This window comes from Ceratotherium simum, chromosome 10 (genome assembly GCF_057802395.1).
Source record: "Ceratotherium simum simum isolate JZ-2026a chromosome 10, ASM5780239v1, whole genome shotgun sequence".
Classification (NCBI taxonomy): domain Eukaryota; kingdom Metazoa; phylum Chordata; class Mammalia; order Perissodactyla; family Rhinocerotidae; genus Ceratotherium; species Ceratotherium simum.
This window is the reverse complement of record NC_141909.1, coordinates 46179840-46203710: the sequence shown is the minus strand read 5'-3', so window position 1 is coordinate 46203710 and position 23871 is coordinate 46179840. Positions and strand designations below refer to the sequence as shown.

At 34.2% G+C, this 23871-nt stretch overlaps 1 protein-coding gene across 6 annotated transcripts in view; it reads left to right on the top strand.

Annotated features, from left to right (window-relative positions):
* TDRD3 (tudor domain containing 3) overlaps nucleotides 1-23871 on the top strand; it is a 173907-nt gene that overhangs the window by 55108 nt on the left and 94928 nt on the right. For all 6 annotated transcript variants that reach the window (XM_087436000.1, XM_087436003.1, XM_087435998.1 and 3 more), the window contains exons 3-5: nucleotides 1983-2048; nucleotides 16917-17077; nucleotides 20198-20339. In XM_087436000.1, coding sequence (XP_087292126.1) covers nucleotides 1983-2048; nucleotides 16917-17077; nucleotides 20198-20339 — 369 coding nt within the window. The remainder of the gene's footprint in view (nucleotides 1-1982; nucleotides 2049-16916; nucleotides 17078-20197; nucleotides 20340-23871) is intronic.

The window sequence follows — 23871 nt, the reverse complement described above, 5'->3', positions numbered from 1 at the left end:
CTGACAACAACTTTGTGAGATAGAGTTGGTACTATTCTTTCCATTTTTTAGAGGAATAAATTAACTGGATTTAGAGAATTTGTGACAGTGTCCAAGGTCATATTAGTTAATTACAGTTTGCAGTGAATCAAAGTTTAGGATTTTAGTCTAGTGCTCATTTCTACTTTATACTGATGCCTCATTTTAGTTTGAGTTAAATTTCATAATTATTTATAAAAACCAGAAATGAAGGACCATGATGTATCATAAAATTTGTATATATTCTGTTTTCATACATATTTAAATATTTCACCCTTTGAGTGACTTCACAATAATGCCTGTGTTTTTATGAACTGTTGGTTGTATTATTGACTTAATGATTATACATGTTCAGATGATAACAAAATGTACATGTTTTATATTCACTAAAATAAACATGATAGCTAACATTCATTAAATGCTTACTCTTTGCAAGTCATTGTGCTAAGTGCTTCATGTATATTAACATTTAATCTTCGAACCAATCCTAATAGAGAGAAAGCTGGCATAAGAGAGTATTTTTTTCCTATACGTCACTCAGTATTTTCAAAGTGAAAAGACATACAACATGAGGTATGGTTTATAATTCTTTCACTCTGTTATTGGATGGAGGCTGCAAAAAGAATAAACCTAAAGCATTGTTACACAGGTGTTTGGATTTGGGGCTTAGTTTGCCTGGCAGTTCCATTTGGTGAGTTTTAGTTTAGGAGTGATCCTTTCATTACATTGAGACATAAGTTATGAATCATGGTAGTGAAAGACTGGAGAGGATCTGTGGGGGTTGTATAACTTACATACTTGTTTCTTAAGCTGACCACATACGAATATTTCAAATAAGAGGATATTCTATTATTGTAGGTGTTCAAGGAAGACTATCCTACTTCTCTATATGTATTCATCTCATATTACAGTAATTTTGATCATCTAGTGTTTTCTCCTTAAGTCTAGCATAAATTTCTCTCAACATTTATGTGATTAAATGTACTCTATTTTCCTTTAGTTTGCTCTTAAGGCAATGAAGAGCTATTGTTTAATGTATTTTAGAGAATAACAAAACAATTTAAATTTAGTTATTAATCTAACCTCACTCTCACAATCATCAAGATAATTTCTTAGCTTAAATAATTAGGCCCTTTTCATGAGTATTGATAGTTTTCCTCTGAACAAATTTCTACCATTCCTTAAAAGAAATCTTTAAAAGTTCTACTTTTTATGTAGACTGTCTAGTCGAAGTTTTGTTTTTATGTCAGAAATGCTGTGACTTTGTTTATATTAGTCGTTATGTTTTCCTTTGGTTTGCTCAATACTGTGTACTTCTGCATTTTTATATAGTCAGTCATTTGTTCACCAGCTTCGATTTCTGTAATTTATTTAAGCAAATGAAATAAATTTTTACTATAGTAAAGTCTTACTGTAACTTCTTGCTGTTGCAGTGGTATTGTTCCCTGGGTTACTTGTTATGTTGTGTAGCTTTTGTATGTTATGGATATCACAGACTATAGAGTAATGTGTTTTCATGTCTCTGCATATCAAGGTTTTTCAGGATTCAGTTATCAAAAATATACTCTGTTTATGCATTGAGAAGTAGTCATTTGGTTTTAGATTGTGGCATTAATTTTTTAGTAAGACTGTAGTTTACATAAAATCAAATTTTGTATTTTAATAGAGAAGACTTATTAAGTTAAAAGGTTACCTAAGTTAAGTTTACCTAAATCAATTATCAGAATTAAGGCCTTATTTATTACTGTTCAACTTACTGGCACACTTTAAACAACATATATGTGTGGGACTGTGTCATTTGAAAAGATAGATTATATGTATAGATCTCATAATCAGTTAAAAGACATTTATTTAAACTTTGTTCCACAAACCTTAAGTAGTTTCACCTTTTGTTTGTGAATGAGATTTGATTTAGATTTCCTTTTATCTATAATTATATTTTAATAATAATATTTTTATTTTAGACAGACTTGAGAACAATTGGCAAGAAATTCCTCCCCAGTGACATCAATGGTGGAAAGGTAGAAAAGGTAAAGAAAAATGTTAACTTCCTAAATTATGCTAACTTCAATAAATATGAACATCTACTAAATTATTGGAATTATTTTTTGTCAATAAAGACTGCGACTACAAAATATTTTGGAGGTGAACAGTCACAGAGTTGTCATTATAGTGACTTCCTATACACATGGAAAATTATTAAGACTTAAACTTTTAAACTTCTGGTGACTTTTCAACATTTAAACTTTTGTTTCAGGAATTATAACTATGGCACACTTGTATGTGAAACTTACCAGATATTATCAGAGCTCAGGGCAAGGACCTTTTTATTTTAGTTATCTGTTACCATGTTTATTTAATGAACTTAATACATAAGATTGTGAGAGAATATTAGGAACAATTTGGCAAAGCCATGGATCTGCTAATTGCTATCATTTTGCATTACATATATATATTCATGTTACAGATTTTTTCAGTGATTAAAATACAAGGATATGATTTTTTGATACCAACTAGTCAGTCTTTTATTTTTTATTCATTTATATTCAATTTCTTCTTTTTATTTGAAAATACATTATATTGTGTTAGCCAAGAATTTCATATGTGCTATTGGTCACTTTTTGAACTATTAAGAAACATCATTATTGAGCCAGCCCTGATGGCCTAGTGATTCAAGTTCTCCGCTTCAGTGGCCCGGGTTTGGTTCTTGGTCACAGAACCACATCACTTGTCTGTCAGTAGCCATGCTGTGGCAGCAGCTCACATAGAAGAACTAGAAGGATCTATAACTAGAATGTACAGCTGTGTGCTGAGGCTTTGGGGAGGGGAAAAAAAAAAAGAGGAAGATTGGCAACAGATGTTAGCTCAGGGGGACTCTTTCCCAGCTGAAAAAAAAGAAACATTATCTGTAATTTCAATAAATACTTTCAATGTGTATGTTTTGCATCTGAATAAATCATATCATTTTAACATTCGGATATTTAAAATAGTTATTGCATCTCAGATATTTTAAATGTTAGATAATTTTGAAAGGTCTATAATGTAGCAACATATTTTTTACATTTTGTAAATATTAGTCCATTTATGCAATAGATGGTAATCATTTAGCTGGAAGGAACCACAAGAGAGCGTTTCTAATCTACTCTAGTTTTTGAGACACATACTTAGAGAAGAGGGTTCTATAAACTCCTCAGCAATTCATTTTCATGTTTAACAACTCTCTGTGTCAGCAAACTTTAATTATATTTTAACCTAAATTTCTTGTGCAGCAACTTAAAGTTCATAATGTCTTCTTTATCTTCCCTCAAGGGAAATGGAGAACATCTGGTTACCTTCCTTTATGAATAATTCTTCACATACTTGAAGACTTGTATATATCACTGCCACATGTTTCTTTTTGCTAAAGCCATCTATCTTTGTTCCTTTGTTTATTCTCAGTCTCAAGCTTTTTGTTCATCTTCATTGTTCTTCTCCGAGTCCTCTCCAATTTCTTTACATTGCTTTTTTGGTTGTGGTAGTAGTTGTCAGACTTTAGTGTGCACCAGAATCACCCTGATGCCTGGCTAAAACACAGATTGCCAACCACTGCCCCCTGACCTCACGTTTCTGATTCCATTGAACTAGGGTAGAGCCCAAGAATTTGTATTTTGAACAAGTTTCCATGGGATGTTGATTCTGCTGGTCTGGAAAGCATACTTAGAAGACTGCCTGGGTACAGAACCCCAGATTAAGCAGCAATCTTGGACAGGTCTGATGAGTGCAAAAATTCTTTACAGGAAAAGAAACTAGCATCAAAGCAATAACTACGCATCGTTATACTAGTTTATTTAAGAAAATTTCAAAGCTTTCTGTATTATTGGTTTTCTATTTTCTCTCTCTGTGTCCTTAGGGATTCTGAGAACCCACCTCTGCTGTAAGCTCATGGGGATGGTGCTGATGAGACTTTTCTCTGCTCCTTAGGGATTCTGAGAACCCACCTCTGCTGTAAGCTCATGGGGATGGTGCTGATGAGACTTTCTCTGCTCCCTCCACCTTCTCAGAGCCATTTTTGCTTCAAAAAGTTTTGTGCACTGGATTCTTTAGGATTTCCTTTGAATGTAGCTAACAACAATAAAAAAAACTTAAAATCTTTGAATCTAGAATTTTCTGTGCCAAATTTTATCCTTTAAAATATTCTTAATGCTAATGTGACTTTATAAATAAAGTAAGCCCTTTTCACATGAAACAGAAATTCAGTTGGATACCCCATGTCTGCTCTTCCTCTTTGATTATATTTTTCCTTTCATTACATACTTCTAACACCAAATGTAATTCTCTTGGTGGTATTAGTGAAGATGCTTTGACAAATAATTTTAATAGAAATTTTAGAAGCTCACCCAAAGGAATTGCTGATTTTATTTGCCTTTGGTTAGAACTCCATACATTATATAAAAATATAACTATTTTTAGGCCACAGGAAATGTTTAAGGAATATATTTTTGATATTAATTGACTGACTTGTACTTTTTCCCTGTTTTTTTTAATCACTTGTGCTTCTTTGTAAAGAAAGACTAATGCAGTAAAAGCTTTATTGTGCCTTTATTGGAATCCTTTCTTAACCAGCACTTGACCATATTAATGGTAACTGAATCATTATAAAGACATGGCTCCAGTCACTAAATTATATATGTTATTGTTCTTGTTTAAAATAAATTTTAAATGAAAAATTTAAAATAAATTTTGTTTTAATCCGTGCATAAGACATAGGGCAACATTTAGTAAGCAGAGTATTTGAATAAGTAATTTGCCTATTCCTTGAACATATGAGACTTTGGTATAAAATGATATTATTTTCTAGTTTTCTTTTTATACTAAAAAAGAATGAATGAATGAAAGAAAGAGCTGGGTTACCTAGCGATCTTCCAAATAGAACATACTGGAAACTAACTTTCCAAAAACTAATATAGACAGAAAACTTAAAATATGAGATAGACTAGCTGTCTCAGGAAGCAGAGGCGTGGTTGTGATATGTTTCAGATAGGGTGTGGAGAGGAGCATAAAATGATAGGGACTGGTAACATACTGGAAAGGTACAGATTTTAGAGTCATTGGGCTGCATTTAAATCCTCATTATACTGCTTATTAGTTTTGTGATTTCTGGAAAGTAATCTTGCTAGATTTTAATTTCCTTATTATTCAAATACTATCTCCCTTATGACATTGAAGAATTAAATGAAATAATGTACATGAAGATACTAAACGTAGTGCAATGCATATGGCAAGTATTGAAGATTATGAGCAATATAGGATGGTATTTTTGTCCTGGAGATCTAAGAATGCATGAATCCTTATTACCTCATTTGAGTATCTGTTACTGAGAGATCTCAAGGAAATTCAGTGAATGAAGTAAGGTAAATGGATACTTCATTATTGACTGGGTTTTGGCCTCCAACCCTAATGCAGAACTCTTATTACTTGAGCAAAGCTGGTCTGAGTGTGAACGAATCGAAGCAGGCCGAAAGCCCTGCTGTGACTATTTCTACTAAGTTCCAAGCCTGCCTGTGATATTACCATTCCTAAGAGAGAGAAAGCCAAAGGAAAATGTGAGTATTGAAGAGGATTTGCCCCAATATTTAAGAAGCAAATACTTAAGAAGCAAGAGGGGCGAAGAGGCTGTCTTCTTAGGAGCTGCCTCCATTCGTCTTGTGTGGTCCCTTTGAAAGGGCCTCAGCCATGTGTCTTCTAACCCCCTTGGAAACTCATTCGCCAGGCTTGAGGCTCAATACAATATACTGGAGATTCCCCAAGACAGAGCATAGTCCTCTTTGGAGGTAGAGTAAAGGAGTGTAGAGAGGAGTCTTCAGACTTCCCCCCTGAGAGGCCAAAAGTAAATGCTCACATGGTATATATTGTTATTATTATAATTAATAAGACTTAGACCATTTTCAACATTTGGGAATTTGAAAGTGGAAAGGAAGAATGGAGAGCTGTTAGATCTGTGATCAGGTAAGAAAGATTGTGGGTTTGTATTTAGGAGAAGACAGTTAATCCTGTACACACTGAATTTACATCTCTTTTGTTCTTAGACAAATCTGGGGACTTCAGAAGGGCATTGTCATCTGGAGTTTGAAACTGAAGTTTTAATAATTGCTATTATCACTGATTAATTTGGGAGAAAGTAGAATGTCAAAAAGTACAAGTAACTTTATTATTAATTAGTATAGTTTTGCTTAGGTTCTTTTCTCTTTCCTCCCATTCTCTTCTTAACATTATTTTGCAGTTCCTGTATTTTCTCCACAAGGTTTCCCATAACCTTGATGCAAAGGTTTCAGACAAATTAAAAAGTGTTGCAAGTGGGAAGAGGACAGTTTTCTCCAGGCTTCGAAGCCTAAGCTAGATTTTCCCATAGGCAGTTCGTGTTTGATTTTTAGGCCGTAAAGATTGTGAGAGTGGAAGGATGTATAGTGGGGAAGCCATATTTTGCAAGTTATTTTCTGAGTTTTTCAGGTCAGGCTTTGCATTTCTCAAATGGTACAAGGTCCTGGAACGTGGTGGCTTGTAAGCTAAAAATCATGGAAAAACGTCATGACAAAAAAGAAATAAAACTATACTTCCTATAAAACTGTTTAATATTTTTCATATTCTTCTTAAAATTTAATATTTTGCTGTTGTAATTTTCATAGCTTTAGCCTCTGAACCAAGGTGTAGAAGTTAATTATACAATATAGGTTAGTGTAAAAATACTTTACCAGTCCAGCTTTGTGAGGACCTTATGCATTACTGTGAAGCCCTAACAGGAAAGGCTTTCAGTTCTGTGTTTAATTTTTCCATCCAAGTTCTAGAACTGACAGGTTGGGTAAGCCTTTTTGAATGTGAAACTGTGATTAAAGACCTAATTTTTCCTAATGGAAGTGACTTCCTCAAAGCCTTGGCAATACCAACATCAACCACAAGATGGCTTCACTGCCTCAAAATTCAAAGTGAATACCCTCTCACCCTCTTTCTAGAAATTGGATGTTTTTAAAAAGAAAAATAATTGAAAAAACTTCTGTTTTAATTTAAATAAAATTGTATTATGTTTCATAGATGCTAATTAATTCTGTACTAAATAATATAATTTGCCAGTGTTCCTTTTAGTGAGTTATTAAAATTAAACATGCAATTTTATTTTTCAGACAAATGGATTACTGAAACTCTGATTTAAGTATGCTTTATTTACAAGTGCTTATTGATAATTATTTAAAGGACTTCTGTGGAGTTTACAAACGATTGCACAAAACAATATATATTAGACAGATACTCTTCTGATAATGGAAAAATAAACTGTTCACCTTACTTTTTTTTTTTTTTTTTTAATTCTCCTTAAGGAGATGTGGAAATAGGCAGATGACACACGGGGGGAAGTATTACTTTTAACTGGGAGTCCCGCAGTATTTTCCTGTATTGCATTTGTTGTAATTTCTCTGAATGATTGAATAAGAAAAATTATGTGCTGTGCTGTTACTTTGATGTATAAATTGATACTTTTTACAGGGAATTTCAAGTTTGGGAGAACTTATTCAAGATTATATTGTCTATTTCTCAATTACCAAGCATTTATAATACCATTTAAAAAATTTCTTAGGAGTAGAAACTTTTAGATCTTCTTCTAGTGAATGTACCACCGTATTTATGATTCAGGAAGTTTTTCTTTTATTATTGTTTATTTATGTTTTTCCATTTCAACTCTCTTTCTGTGTATGAATATCACTCGAAAAATTTGAGATCAGGATTAGAGACTACCTTCCCAAAGCTATTTCTTTCAGTATTCCTGATGCTTTTGACCTGCTTTCCTCTTGCTCTTTTTTGGTACAAGGCCCTAAATTATTTAGGAGAACCCTGGTTTTCAGTAAACTCTTTTTCTCCTCCTCTTCCTTCTCGTCCCCATCCTTCTCTCCATCCTCCCTCTACTCCTATTTATTGAGAACCTACTGTGTGCCAGGTCCTGTGTTAAGTAACTTATATGTATTATCTAAGTAATCTTCAGCATAGCACTGAAAATAGAAATTATTACCACTCTCCATTTTACTTTAGAGTTGAGGGAACTGCGTGTTCTCTAAAATCACAGTCTTTCGTTGCTACAGCAGCTTAATAATTGCCATGTGAGCGGCATGTCCTTCCCTCAGCTGACAGGCAAACTGCTCTTTATTCTTCAAATCCCAATTCGAATACCACTTATTCTCTTCTAATTTTCTTGACCTCTTTTGAGCAGAATTAATTTTCAAGAATTAATATTCCCATTGCCCTTTATACCTACATCTGTTTTTCGTATGTAACAAATTTTGTCATAGTTTTAGAATATGTAATAGAAAGAAGATAGACTTTGGTGTGAGACAGATCTGAATTTGAATTCTAATTCTGCCTCTTACTGGCTGAGTGACCTCTGGCAATGTACTTTTTACCCTCTGCTCTCAAATGTTCTTATTTAAGATACATGATTATCCTAACATACTTTTTAGTCCTGGAGGTAAATTAAACAACTTATGTAAAGATCCTGCCACATTTTCAGGTATATCTAATAAGTGCTGAATAAATTATGGTAAAAACACAAGGAAATTATTTATTAAGCAGGATTTGATTGTATATTTGTGCTAAGTGCAAGGAATGCAGAGATCAATAGGACAACCCACTACCTTCTTGGAGCACATAGCCTAATGAGATATTGAGAAACCAACAACGTTAATATAGTAAAACAAATGCTATGTCAGAAGTACATACAGTGAAGGGGCAGCTCTCTCAGCCTAGTGAGGTCTGGATGTTGCTATTCTTGCTAGACTGTTAGTTTTTAGAGATGTGATTCTCAATGAGGAAATAGTGGGCAGATCCCCATTTGAGGGCATAGTTAAAATCTTAGGGTAGGTAGGTATTTGTATGTTTATATATAAGGTATATATGTTTATACATGTATACACACATACCATATTCAGTATTGTTTCTATTTGGAAAATTTTTTAAAAATCTATTTTATTGTACAAACTACAGAAAATAGAATAATTGAAAATCTGCTTGACTGATAATAATATGTGGGAGATAAGTATAGTAGACATTTATGACTCCTAGAACCTGAATTCTCCTGTGTTTGGGGGAGTGTCCCATCTTCAAAGTCTTGGTGGTGGAGAAGAAGAAAATGCCAGATACTTTTCCCCCAGCTTCCTTTGCAGCTTTGCCATGCACGTGTACCTCAGCTTTGCTAGTCAGGTGAAGCTGCTCTGGACTTGGGCTAGTCACATAAAAAAGCAGGAACTGTGGTGAATCCTCTCTGGTAGTAGTAGAAGCTGCAGCAAGATTGAGTTTCTAGGGTAACAGTTGCAGCAGTGCTGGGGTATAAGTGTCCAGGGCCAGTGAGATCCATGGTACAAGGTGTAGAGCTAGAGGCTTGCGGTGTGCTGGATCCAGCTTGTTCCAGCTCATGAATGTTGATTGCCAGCGTCGCTTCTCAATTCAGAGTTCAGTAACATCTAGTTAATAATTGAAATCAGCCACGGAAATTGGCAAATGCTACAAATTAGGTCTTCTCTCCCCTCCTCATCTGAGAACTCTTTTGCCAGCATACCATCAAACCATCAAACCAGCTCTGTGATTTGATTTTGAGTGATTTTCTTGCTATGTAGGCTGCAGATCTAGTTCTCTAATTCTCCTGACATTTCAGTCAGCTACTCAATGTCTTAATTCAAAATATTATGTAAATTATTTAAACTATTTTAATATAATATTTGATATATACCAACATATATGTTTCAAAGCTTAATAATGAAGCGAGTACCTGTGAAGCTTGAGCCTGATGTAAGAACTAACACATTACAAAACCGTTCTGCCTATTTACATGTCCTAGCTCTTCCTCCCTCAACACCAAGAAATGATTGTTGTGAATTTTGAGTTTAGCTTTCCTTGACTTTTAAAAATATTTTAGTCATATATGTATTTATTCCTAAACAATATGCTGTTTTGTTTTTAAGCTTCATAAAATGAGAGCATATTTCTTGCTGTAACTTGCTTTTATCATTCATTGTTATAGCTCTAACATATGTCCATGTTGCATATACCTATTATTCACTGATGTTCTCTTTTGTATAATATTAAACTGTGTAAATATACCACCATTTGCTTATTCATTCTACCGGTTGATGGATATTGAGGTGCTTTTCTTTCTTCTTTTTTTTTTTTTAATAATAGATGCACTATAGTTGGCCCTTGGTATCTGCGGATGCCAAACCCACAGAAGCGGAGGGCCAACTGGGGACTTGAGCATCTGTAGATTTTGGTACCTGTGGGGGGTCCTGGAACCAGTCCCCCATGGATACCGAGGAACAACTGTACTTCTAGGAACAAACTTGTAAATTTTTCCTGATGCACATGTTTAAGAGTTTCTCTAGGGAATATAACCAGGAATTGAATTATTGTATGCTAGAGTTAAGCCAGTGTCCAACTTTACAAGATAATGCAAAATTATTTTTCAAAGAGGTTGTACCAATTTGTGTTACCTTTAGTAGTGTACATGAGATCCCATTGATCCATATCTTTTGTGGCACTTGAAATTATCAAATTTTTCTAATCTTATGCTTGTAAAGTATGTTATTCTTCATCAGGCTATTCTGTCCCCCTCTCCCCCACATGAATTTTAGGATCAAATGATGAAGTTTCTTAAAATATGTTGGAGTTTTGATGGAAATTGCCTTGAACGTGCAGATCAGCTTAGACAGTTGACATCCTTATGATATCAATCTACCAGTGAAATGCTGGTAAGCTGCCTCTGTGAAGAGAAAAAAAAAGCCCTGATATGTAGCATTTACCTCTTTTTGTATAAATATTCCTACTATGGCTGATTACTGTATAAGCTCTACTGTGAAATCATGGAAGCTGGAATTGGGAAGAAAAGTACATAATAGGCTCTTGTGAACTGGTATGCAGTGGCTCCAGCACACCACTGGATATGTCTCTTCATTTACTTAGTTTTTCCATAAAGTTTTATACTTTATTGAAAGTATATAGGTTGTATATCTTTTTGTAAGCTTTAGTCCTGGAACTGTCTATTAAAATGGAACACCATTTTAAAATGGTGTTTTAAAAAATTATTAATTTTTTTCTCTGTTATGGTGCATAGAAATGCAACTGATAATTATATATTGATCTTAAATTCTACCATCTTGTACTTATTATTCTTAATAATATGTCTGTATATTCTTTTATGTTTGCTCTATAAATTTGCTTTTTGTGGACATTTCACATGAGCAGAAAATTTATACTCTGTTGTATCTGGCTTCTTTCACTTAGTGTAATGTTTTTGAGGTTAGTCCATGATGTAGCATGTGTCAGTGGTTTGTTCCTATTTATTGCTGAATGGTATTCTATTGTATGGGTATACCACTTTTTCTTTCCATTTGGCAGTTGATGGATATTTAGATTGTTATGCATAGTTCTCTTACTGTTTTTTCATTGCTGCTAAAAGTAGGTTTGTGTTTTTATTATATTATTATTCCTTAAATTTTGATTTGCATCTTTACTCTTTGCTTCTTCATCAATTCTTGTTCACTATTCAGTTTCATTAGTCTTTACAAAGAACCAATGCTAGACTTTTGTTAACCCTCTTTATTGTAGTTTTAGTTTGCTGTTTCATTAATTTACCTTTATTATCTTCTATCTTATTTGAGCTCATTCTGTTGTTCTTTTCTCAACTTGTTAGTTCATCTCTTTAATTTTCCTTTCTTTTCTAATATGAGCATCTTGAGGCTATTAATTTTTCTCCTACCACTGCTTTAACTATATCCCAAAGGTTTTATACATGATATTTTCATTATCATTCAGTTCTAAATATTTTTCGGTTTATATATTTCTTTTTTGCCTGTTTTAATTATAGAATATTATTTTTTTCTTTTTGTTGTAGATTTCTAATTTAGTTATATTGTGATCAGAGAATTTAGACTGAATGTTAGCTGAATTTGAAATTTTGTAGAGGCTTACATTATGACTTGATATGTGTTTGTAAATGTTGCATGTTTGCTTGAGAAGAATATTTATTCCCTAGTTATTAGGTTCACAGTTCCATATAATGTCTCTAGATTAAACTTATTAGTTTATAGTTTGTGCTTGCTAATTTCAAATTCTCAACTCGTTAGAGGCTTAAAATATTGTTTTAATAATTTTTTTATGATTCTTATGCTTTGTGACCTGTTTCCTTGTGAGTCTCATGATATTTTCTTGTGATTTTATGTTTCTTGATCTTTCTGCATGGGAATCCTGGGCACCCGAATCAGGAATGTTTTTTTCTAGGAGGGATGTGTGGAGCTAGTAGGGGTGCTACTAACTTACAGTGAGTTAAGGTTCTGGCTAAGGTTAACTTTGGTACTTTTCCATTAGCCCAAAGCTGAGGCTCTCAGTTGTGATATAATTACTACCAGAAGCAAACAGATCTTCTCTGGACGAAAATATCCTCCACATTGAGGCTTACCAGAGATGCCTGCATGGATGACATGGGGAATGTTCTGAAATTTCTATTGTTGTGTAAACATTTCTCTTTTATTCCAGTTTTCTTGAGTCTTGATGCTGGTATAGGGTGTGACAAATCATATTTTTTTTTCCTGATCTCTTCCTGCCCCACCCCATGTTTATTAATATCAACTTTTGTTAAAATGATATTGAGTTGTTTTGACAGAGCAAAGTAGGTAAGAAAGAGGGCATCATAAAAGCTTGTCTTTCAGGCCTTTAATGCAGCTGTAGACAGAACCACCGTTTCTTCTTCCAAGGCAGCTTTCTTGGATTGTTGCCCAGCTGCTTGGATCCTCATGTAGAGATGTGACTAGTCCAGCAAAAAACTTCTCTTGATATAAATAAATGGATAAAAAAATGAACTCTAGGAAATCTCTACTGAAACCACTGGAAATGCCGTTGGAAGTAGTGATAGAGTAAAGAAAGAAATGAATTGTGATTTTAAGTACTTAAAAGGACTGTGGAGGATAAAACTTTTTTATTCTCTTAATTTTAACCCGCTTTGCAATAATGATGGAAGCTTGATCAGAACTTAATCAGACTCATAGATTCCTTCTGAGTATATGGTCCTGTTTCCAGGCTGATGGAGAATGTGATGCCTATGTTTTTAGGTCTACATTGAGAAATTTATTTCTCAAGGAAATTGATAAGATTATAAAATGGCTGGCAGATATTTCATAGTATCACAGAATGTCTAAATTTAGATGGTTTGTAGAGTCCTAAAGAAAACTCATTTTAACTGTTTATCTAGGTGTGATCACTATAGATAACTAGTTGCATGTCATCCAAACTTTGGAGAGTCTGATTGTAAACAAGCGTGTTAATTTAATATGATCAGTAAATTAATAAAATAATACAGCCATTTAAATCTGGTATTCCATATCAGTTAATATGACTAGTTAGGATTTCAGATGACAGAGGTGTCCATCTACCTAAGGAGAGGAAGGAATGAAGCCTGGACGAATTTTTTTGGTCTCAGAGAATGTTTCTGGCAAATACTTGATATTATTTAATAGAATTACAGATTTTTACCTGGAGAATCCATGATAAATTCTTCTTACCTAATTAATTAAATTTTTTACAATAATTTCTTTTACTCGTTCCTTATGACTCATTTGAAAGAGAAAATCAGACATTAAAGAAATCCTGGGTGGTCAAAGATTAATCTTTGTTTTTTATTATTTTCATTTAAATTGATACTTTTTTTACTTTGAGGTTGCCCTTAACAAGAGTTGAACAAATAGTTTGAAATAATTCTCATCCAGTTTTGGGGATGAGTTTGGATTCAGGGATGAAGTTAGGATTTAGGATCTTAGAATCATAGCATTTTATTCTACTATTTGTGTTTTATTTAGGCCTAATACTTCCCTATTTTTTGACTACAGAGTATAATAAACTGAACATTGTAAACATAATGAAAAAATTCATTATATCTGCTGGTTTACTTGTAGAATATTTCTGAATTGTAGAATCACCAATCTTAAGGCTTGATGATTCAAATTGAGAAGGGACTATCAAAAAACTATGTATAATTTGGGAATTTCTAAGGAGAGTCTACTAAATAGTACCTCCTTTTCTACTTTGGTTTTAAAGCAGTTGAGAAGTAAAGGAGTGGCACATATGGGCCAAAATATTGACCTTACTATTGATAAAAATTAATTTGGAAAATGTGGTTTAGTGGGAGAGCCAAATGGATCCATTAACTGAACAACAAACCAGGCAGACTTGTACACTCACTTATGGCAGTGCCAGTCCAGTGGGGAAGTTGGGTAGATACCACCTCCCTCAGGGTCTCTACCTGGATCCAAAGAAAAGGAAGGGTAAAGATGAGCCCAGTATGTACAGTATATTCTTCCCGATCAGATAAGTCATTCCATAAGTGCATGTGTTAGTTTCCTGAGGCTGCTATAACAAATTATCATGAACATGGTGGCATAAAACAACAGAAATTTATTCCTTTACAGTTCTGTAGGCCAGAAGTCTAAAATCAAGGTATTAGCAGGGTTGCTTCCTTTGGAGGCTCTGAAGGAGAATCTGTTTCATGACTCTCTCCTGGCTTCTGGTAGCTGTGAGCAGTCTTTGTTGTTCCTTGGCTTGTAGATGTGTAACTCCAATTTCTGCCTCCATCTTCACGTGGGCTTTATACCCTGTCTCTTTGTGTTTATTTCCCCTTCTCTTTTATAAGGACACTCGTCATCGGATTTCAGACCTATCCTAATCCAGGATGATCTCCTCTCTAGATCTTGACCTTAATTATGTATGCAAAGTCACTTTTCCCATATAAGGTTACATTTATAGGTTCCAGGTAGATCTGTCTTTTTTTTGGGGGGGGGACACTGTTTAATCCACTAAAAGGGATGGAGAGGCCAGGAGTTGGAGTAATTAAATAAGTAAACTTGCTGCTTGCAAGGAAACATCAGGAGTTGGGGGCAGGTGTTCCTCCCACGAATTCTCGTTTTTTGTTCTCATGGTCAACCAGATATAGGAGATCAGCAAAACTGGTCCTATTCCTACGCTGTGTTTGTATCGTTGGTATTATCTTCAATTTGTGTTTCTTTGGCAGAATCTTCTAAACCTACTTGTCCATTTGTGAGCATTAATGATTAAAACTAGATAATATAATCTATATATCCATTTAACTGCACACAAGTAAAAGGCAGTTTGTCACAGCACATTGAAAGCAAAGAAACCAATGAGGGTGCCATGTTGATACCCTTTGGATGTAGAACTCCCCAAATTCCGTAAAGATGCCTTGTGACCTGTATATCATGTGGACTGGGTGAGGGTGCCCTTGTTGCTCTGGATATGAAATATTAGGAAAGTTTAATTTCTTTCTCACTAAGAATTGAATAGAAACTAGTGTTTCCCTCCCACACTTCAATGGATGTGCACTCGTTAGGATGCGTGAGTCTCACTTCGGAACACGTAGGTCTAGAGCATCACTGATTATCTAGTAGAACTTTTTGCAGTGATGTAGGCAGTCTGTATCTGTGTTGTTTAGATATAGAACACTTGAAATGTGGCTAGTTTGACTAAAGAATTGAATTTTAAATTTCATTCAATTTTAATTAATTTAAATGTAAATAGTCACATGTGGTTGGGAGACTGTACTACGCAACACAGGCTAGATATTTGTGAACGTCTAGGTTAAAAATATTAGGAGTAGTAAAATAAAGAGAATGATGAACACTGTAGTAACAATAATGTGCCTATGGTTTAATTTAAATGTCTATTTTAATGACATTAACAAAAGCATTGGAAAAAGTTCACCTTGAATTAGCAGCTTATATTAAGGGTTTTAGACTTGTTTGAACTTGGAATTTTTTTCATAACTAAAAATTAGATGAAATTTTAATCTCTTTTCTCTAATTATATTTTCTGAGCCTAAATTTACAACAGTTACTCCTTTTGCAGGCAAAATACTGGTAAATATGGAGTAAAAATTTGTCAACTTGGAAACATGCTTACTCAAGAAATTACGTGTAAATGTCAATCATTTCACATTTCTCTTTACTGAAAATGTATACTTAAAAGGCTATATATAATAAAAGAGTAACCTTTTTTTTCCTTTGTAGGTACAGTACTACTTAAAAGTATAATATTTTATGGTACGGAAAGTATCACTTTATGTTAAATTTATTTTTCAGACATGTAAGCAGATTTTGCTGTCGTTTCTGTTATGCCATGAACATTTTATTACATAAAACTTTTAACTTAATAGCTACTTAGTTCTCAACTTTATTTTTGTCTTTGATTGAAATGTGGCTAGAGACAACATTTATTCTCCTTACTGCCGTTGCATATAATACAACACTAGATTTAAACTCATTTAAAAGGGAAATGTGAAAATAAGTCAAGTATGGCTCACATTTCTGGAACTTTATAGTTTAATTTTGGAGTATTGTATTCTTCATTTATGCCAGAAGAGGGTGTACTTTAAACTTTATGTTTTTGAACAGAAAGTATTCCTTTCAACTGCTGCTGTAAAGTTGATGTTCTTTAAAAAATTACCAAGTACTTTTAATTCCAGAATGTCCCTTAATGTACATGGGAGAACAGGGATGTATATGATCTATTTTGAGCATGTAAGACTAAAAACATCTATTTATATACCTTTAATCCAGAAATATAACTTTGTTTTCCTAGAGTTTTCTTTTGTTGTTACTTTCTGAAAATGAATTCAGCCTTATAAAAAAAATGTTCTTCAGGAGACCCTTTTGAAGTTTTATCTTTAAATACAAAAAAACCCCTGATGTGTGTAATATAATTTCAGTTTTGACCTTATTTAATTGAAGTTATCATTATATATCATAAAGTGTAATCATTGAGGAAAAGAGAAACACTAAATGAAAAAGCCATGGCTAGAAAGTGATATTTATTCCTTTGTATTTTGACAGCTTGAAGGTCCATGTGTTTTGCAAATTCAAAAAATTCGCAATGTTGCTGCACCAAAGGATAACGAAGAATCTCAGGCTGCACCAAGAATGCTGCGTTTGCAGATGACTGATGGGCACATAAGTTGCACAGCAGTAGAATATAGTTATATGTCAAAGATAAGGTGATTGGCACTTTATTTTGTATATTTGTTACAGAGTGTTTGAAGGTGCTATTCAAAATGGATTTTGTTTTAAGGACTTGGAAAAGAAGGAATGAACTCTTAAGTGCATGTTACAATTTTTCAGAAGAAATTGAAGAGTTCGTATTTATACATTATAGAAAAATAGTTAAGAATGAAGTTAGTTACTGCTTGCTTCAATGTTACTTATAAAAACAGAAATTTAAGGTGTTCTTGCATGAAAAGTAATCTTTTCAATTTTGTCAGTAAATTTTAGGTCATTCAAAAATTGACCGGGACAAACTGAATTTCTTTGAGTATGTTACGTTTTGTTCTTTGACAGTTGGCTGTTTCCATTGAAAAGTTTATAGGCGAATGAATTTTCTTAGGAAATGATTGAAGCTAGAGAGTTTCGTGTGCCACCCCACTTTCTAGGAGGAGGAGGAACTCCATAAGAATTTTCCACATCCTTTTGGCTGTGTTTATGAGAGGCTTTTAGAGTCGTGCCTATTTGAATGGCGAAAAGCAACAAGAAGGAAGAGAAAGTGTCTCCTTTATCCTCAGTGTCCTTGATAGGTTAGTTTGAGCTCTGTTTTCTGAGGTGGGAATTTTCATTGGGCATCTGCAGACTCTCTTTTTTTTCTCTTCTTAGTCATATTATAGGCTCACGTTTGCTGCTCTGGGTCCTTTGAGCTTTTTCTTTCAACATAAACTCCTATACCATACTTCTCTCCTGAGCAAGCATTTAACAAGCATTTAGCGTCCACTGTGTTCCAGCTCCTTTATCCAGTGCTGGAGATACAAAGGTAAAAGAGTTTAGATTTTGCCCCCAAGTAGCTCGTATGATAATAAGGTAGGCACATAAGTGTAGAAATTATTATAGTAAATTTATCAACTGAAAGGATTAGGAGTTCAGAAAATTACCTGTACCTGCGGGAGCCAGGAATGGGACTTAAAATATGAGTAGGTGTTTTGAGAGAGATTAGTGGGGGAATAGCACATGCAAAGACACAGTGTCCTGACAACAGATGAGTGAGAAGTTCCATTTGTACGAGCTTAGGTGATTTGGGATGGTGATATGTGGGAGGAAATGTGATAGGTTGAGGCCTTGTATGCCATGCTTGGTAATTTCCCTTCTTTTTTTTTTTTTCTTCAACCAGTGTCTGCCTCTGGTGAGGGAGGCTCCTTCCTTAGAAGATACATGTTTGTTTAAAATGTTGATTTTTGTACACAAAGGGGGTTTATTGACTTGTGATTTTGTTGTCTTCTTTTTGAAGAGTAGAAGGATTCCTAGTTTTGTGGAGAAACACAGCCTTTTCCCCTTTGACAAATTCAGTCAGACCCCCTACGAGGGAGTTCACAGGTGACGCAGACGGAAGACTTGCCATATAATGGCTCATTCTCTGATTTTACTGCTGTTTATTTCTCTGAGGTAAATGAAAACACAGGATCAGCCCAGAGAGGAGGGTCCCTTGTACTGTCCACTGTCTTCTTTTGTTGAATTTATTGCAGTTTGACAATTGAAAAAAATTATTGCCACTTGCTCGTTCACTCATCATTGAAGTGCACGTCTACTTTGGGTGCTATAACAACAGCTTATAGAACTGTTCTTACACGTGACCAATTTGGGAGACTATTTTCAAAATAAGTTTGGTTAGTGGTTATCTTAGGTGGAAGGTAGAAGAACTCACTAGACAGGATAAACCAGGAGCTGGTGGAGAATGTGTTGCCTGCAGTGGTCATTGCATTTCTCTGGGATGCTTCTTTCCACGCTACTATCCTACCTCCTGCCCCACTTCTCAGTGGTTTTGTTTTGTTTTTTCAAAATTGCAATGAAGAGAGAGTAAAGATACTTTGGGGTGCCAATAAAAATAGTAATTAAACCAAAATATGCTCTCTGAATAAGAGTTAGGTATGGTCCTAAAGGTGATGTAGTAAAATTATATTAAAATTTTAGTACCTATTTATTCTTTTGTGAGAATGAGGTTTGGCGAGGCTGTTCGTGACCATTTGTTCTGTAAGTTATGGGTGATGACTAAGAATGATTAAGCTTGGGGTCCTCAATAATTTTTAATAGATAATGTCTTACTCTGTATGGGATCTTTGAAGCTTTAAAAACAGGCATATTCTATTTCTTCTTGTTAATAACTGTTGTATCAACCATCTTTCTTCAGAATAGACCAGTGATATAAACGCTTTCACTGATTTGCTGTTCCGTGTATCAGCACATGGTGAATTTCATGAACTTTTAAGATGTGAACAATGTGAAGCCATTTCAGTATGATTTTCTAATTTATCCTAAGTGTTTTAGGATAGTCTTGATTCCTTTTTGGAGTACTTTACCTCTTGCTGTATGTGTGAAGAAATGGGGTGGGGCTTGGTATATGTGCTTTTACTTTAGTATAAACCTATATGATAAAATGGATTTCTTTGGTTGTTTCCTTTACCAACAGGTTGACAGGAGGATAAGCATCTTGTCTCTGGTTATTGTAAAAGGGGTCATGGTGTAATGTGTGCCCCAAATCTGATAATATTAATCCATTATAGAAAAATCCTTTTACAGTTAGTGTGCTTTAGAGAAGTAACTCTCATTTGATCTTTAACTAGATGGTTAAGAAAAAAGAGCATTATTTTGTGTGTATTACGGTAGCTCATATAGAGGTTAAACATCTAGGATTATTACTGGTCTGATGTCTTTTCTGTATTGAAATTTAATTTTGTAACACGGTATATCTTTGCAATGCACAGTCAAAGCTCAGAGGGAAAAAAAGGCAAATCTTACATTTATACAGCATGGCATAGTTGAGAAAGTACTTTTATATCTTTTATTCTGTATTTATCTTTACCACAAATTTGTGAGGTGTGATTTTTATTATCCACATTTTTTTTTTACCTGTGGAAACTGAAGTTAATTTCTTTGTCATTAAAGTAGAAAATGACAGTCTTGTACCTGGTCTTCTGACTTCCTCCCTGGTGATCTATTCACACTATATAGCCAGTCTCCTGAAAAATAGTTTTCATGTTAGTGCATTTTAAAGAATTTCATGAGGTCATAGTATGACACTGAATTCCAGTTTTGAAGAGGAACTTCAATTTGTCTTACTCTTTTTTTCTTTGCTTTAGCCTGAACACACCACCTGGAACTAAAGTTAAGCTCTCAGGCATTGTGGACATAAAAAATGGATTCCTGCTCTTGAATGACTCTAATACCACAGTTCTTGGCGGTGAAGTGGAACACCTTATTGAGAAATGGGAGTTACAGAGAGTAAGTGTAAACTAACAAGAATAGCTTGAACTTTTAAAACACTACACTATTTTTATTGCATTCTCTCTTTTAAGATCTTCCCATAATGAATAGTAAAATTAGTCCTTTGTGTCAGAACTGAATAGAATGGAACACAGTGATCTTTACAGACACTATGTACCTTTATTTAAGCATATTGTTCCTGCAAAGGAGGTGTCATTCTTCAGTATTTGATACATTTTATTTCATGTTTTAAAAAGTTATTCTTTACTGACAAGTTATCGAAACTGCCAAGATACCAGTTATAAACTATGTGTAATCTATCTGTGTTTAATTCTTTCTGCAAAGAACAAGTGTTTGTGCATATATATGAATTATAATGTTTGTACATTTGTCTCATCTACATACACACATACATACAAGTGAAAGCAAATTGGAATTTCACTGTAATGAAGGGGTTCTTGTTGCATTTGTCTTCCTAGTCACCTTAGTTGATGTTTTCCCCCCTTTTATGTTAACATCTTCATCCTGCTACTCATCTGGGTTATCTAGCAATCTTTCCTCTACTTTGCTTCCAGCAACCAATTCTATTGATCCACTGTAGTCAAATCTCATATCAGTTCCTGCTCTCCAGTTCCCTTCTTGTTACTATCATTTAAGTCTTGAGTATCTCTTGCCTGGACTACTTGCAGTAGCATTTTAACGAGTTTCTCCACATATCCTTTCTCTGTCTTCTCATTTATTTTATGTAGTTCTGTCAGATTATTTTCCTTCAGCATAACTCAGAACACGTCATATGCTGCTTTTATTTCAAATGCCTTAATTTGGGATACAGGGCCGTTTAGAATCTAGTCCTAGTTCCAGTTTCAACTTTTTTTTTTTCACTTTTTCAACTTTCTTAATTTTTTCACAAAGATTTTATTTTAGCCAAATGGAACTACTGACTCTTTCTTTGATTTTCTATGCTTTCCTCAGTTATACTTCAGGGGAAAAAAAAGATTTTTCCACTTTTGTGCCATTTATCTTGTTTTCTCTTTCCTAATACCTGAATGGCCAAATTGTCCCCATGCTTTTAGACTCAGATCAAATGCTTGCTTCTTCACAAAGTGAAATAATTGTCGCTTTATTGAATTCTTAGAACATTTTATCTGTATTAAGCATATTACTTTTTATCTAGCACTGAAATTCTATTTATTTCTTATCTCTTTTAATAGATTGTAAGCTTCTTGAGGTCAGAACTCTTGTTCGTGTCATCTTTGTTCAGTTCTATGAATATTTGTTGAACAGTGTATAGGTATTATGCTTAGCTCTTACGTCTGTATATCATGTAATCCTCCTAGCAGACTTGTAAGGGAGTATTATGCCCATATAGATCAGAAAATGGATTTTAAGAACTGTTAAATAACTTATTTTATGATTAGACAGCTAATAGGTGATGAATCTGAGCCTTCCTGTATCTCCAGATTACATGAGTCTTACATGTAATAAACATCGTAACAATTAATTGTGAAACGAATGAAGTACAAAGCACATAAAGCTAATTACTCTTTGAGCTAAAATTGATGTTTTTGTGCCACCCTCAAATCTTGTCTGTTGTCTAAAGTGAGCCAAATGGCCTAGCAATATTTCAAGGTTTTGGTATTTTATGATACATTACTCTTTCTATTTTCTTAGTTTGAAATTGCCTGTGTTTGGGAGATAAATAGATAAGGAGATTTTGGCTCATCTTTTATTCCTTAGTACTGTCATTTATTTCTTATGATACTAATGTGCTACACTTTGGGCTGCTGTCCTATGCAATATAAGATAATGTTCCATAACTGCCTTGTTTAGTTGAAAATCTTACAAAAGCAAGTAATTCGCAAGTGGTTTGATAGTTTTATGTAAATATAAATAGCCAAGTTTATGAACTTTGAATTTCCCAGAGAAATTCCATCTATTTCATGTGATCCTTTCCTTTCACAAGTTGATATATTATATTTTTATTATTATTAGAGATTTTTTTATTCTTTTTTTTTTTTTTTGTGATGAAGATCAGCCCTGAGCTAACATCCTTGCTAATCCTCCTCTTTTTGCTGAGGAAGACTGGCTCTGAGCTAACACCCATTGCCAATCCTCCTCCTTTTTTTTTTTTTCCCCCCAAAGCCCCCCAGTAGATAGTTGTATGTCATAGTTGCACATCCTTCTAGTTGCTGTATGTGGGACACGGCCTCAGTATGGCTGGAGAAGCGGTGCGTCGGTGCGCGCCTGGGATCCAAACCTGGCACGCCAGTAGCGGAGCGCGCGCACTTAACCGCCAAGCCACGGGGCCGGCCTTATTAGAGATTTTTTTAAAGTGTAGTAAGATGTCCTCAAGTCAGACCAACACCTTATGTAATTTTCCCAACCCAGCCAGAACTGCGTTACTAAGGGTAAAGTCAGTCATGCATTCCCAGGAACCTCCTCACCTGCAACGTACACACACGTTAGTAAGTAGTAGAGATTAGTAGTAGTTTGATAGTTGTTCTTGTAATGTTTTATTATATATCTTTGCACTGTGTTTCCGAAAGCCATGTTAGTATTTCTTGTTAGAGGGCAATAAAAATTTACATTAAAAAGAGTTTCAAAACATCTTAAGATGATTATAGTTCTCTTTGGTTTTACAGTTTTTTGATTTGGTAACCATAGCAATGTAGAAACCAAGGAGAGTTCAATTTCTTGAGCATCTGGCAGGTGGTGAACATAGAAATCAAATACATACATAGAAATCATAAACTATAGAGTTAATTTTGGAAGAAAGGTAGCCCTAAACATTTTTGTAAAATAAATAGGGGAAGAGAACATTGGGCAATTTTTAAACCGTGTGCAGGTGTTGAAGCTATAGCAAGTTGGTTACAGACAGGTAAAGAAAAGAAGTAATTTGTAAAGTAATGTAGTTCTGTAACATTTTAGTGCCCCCCCATGACAGATCCTTTTTTTCTTTAATTTCTTTTTTTTTTTTATTGTGGTAAAGTATACATAACATAAAAATTAACATTTTAACCATTTTTAAGTGTAAAATCCAATGACATTCAGTACATTCATATTGTTGCACAACCATCCATCTCCAGAATTTTTTATCTTCCCAACTGAAACTCTGTACCCATTAAACAATAACTTCCCACTCCTCACTTTCTCCCAATCTCTGGCAACCACGATTCTATTTCCTATCTCTATGAATTTGGTGGCGACTCATGTAATATTTGTCCTTTTGTGTCTGGCTTATTTCACTTAGCATAATGTCTTCAAGGTTCATCCATATTGTAGCATGTGTTAGAATTTCCTAACTTTTTAAGGATGAATAATATTCTATTGTGTGTATATATATATCACATTTTGTTCGTTCCTTCACTGATGGATGTTAGAGTTGTTTCTGCCTTTTGGCTATTGTACACAGTGCTATTATGAACATGAATGTCCAAATATCTGTTCAAGTTCTTGCTTTCAATTATTTTGGGTATATACCCGAAAGTAGAAGTGCTGGATTATAGGGTAATTCTGTTTAACTTTTTGAGTAACTGCTATATTGTTTTCC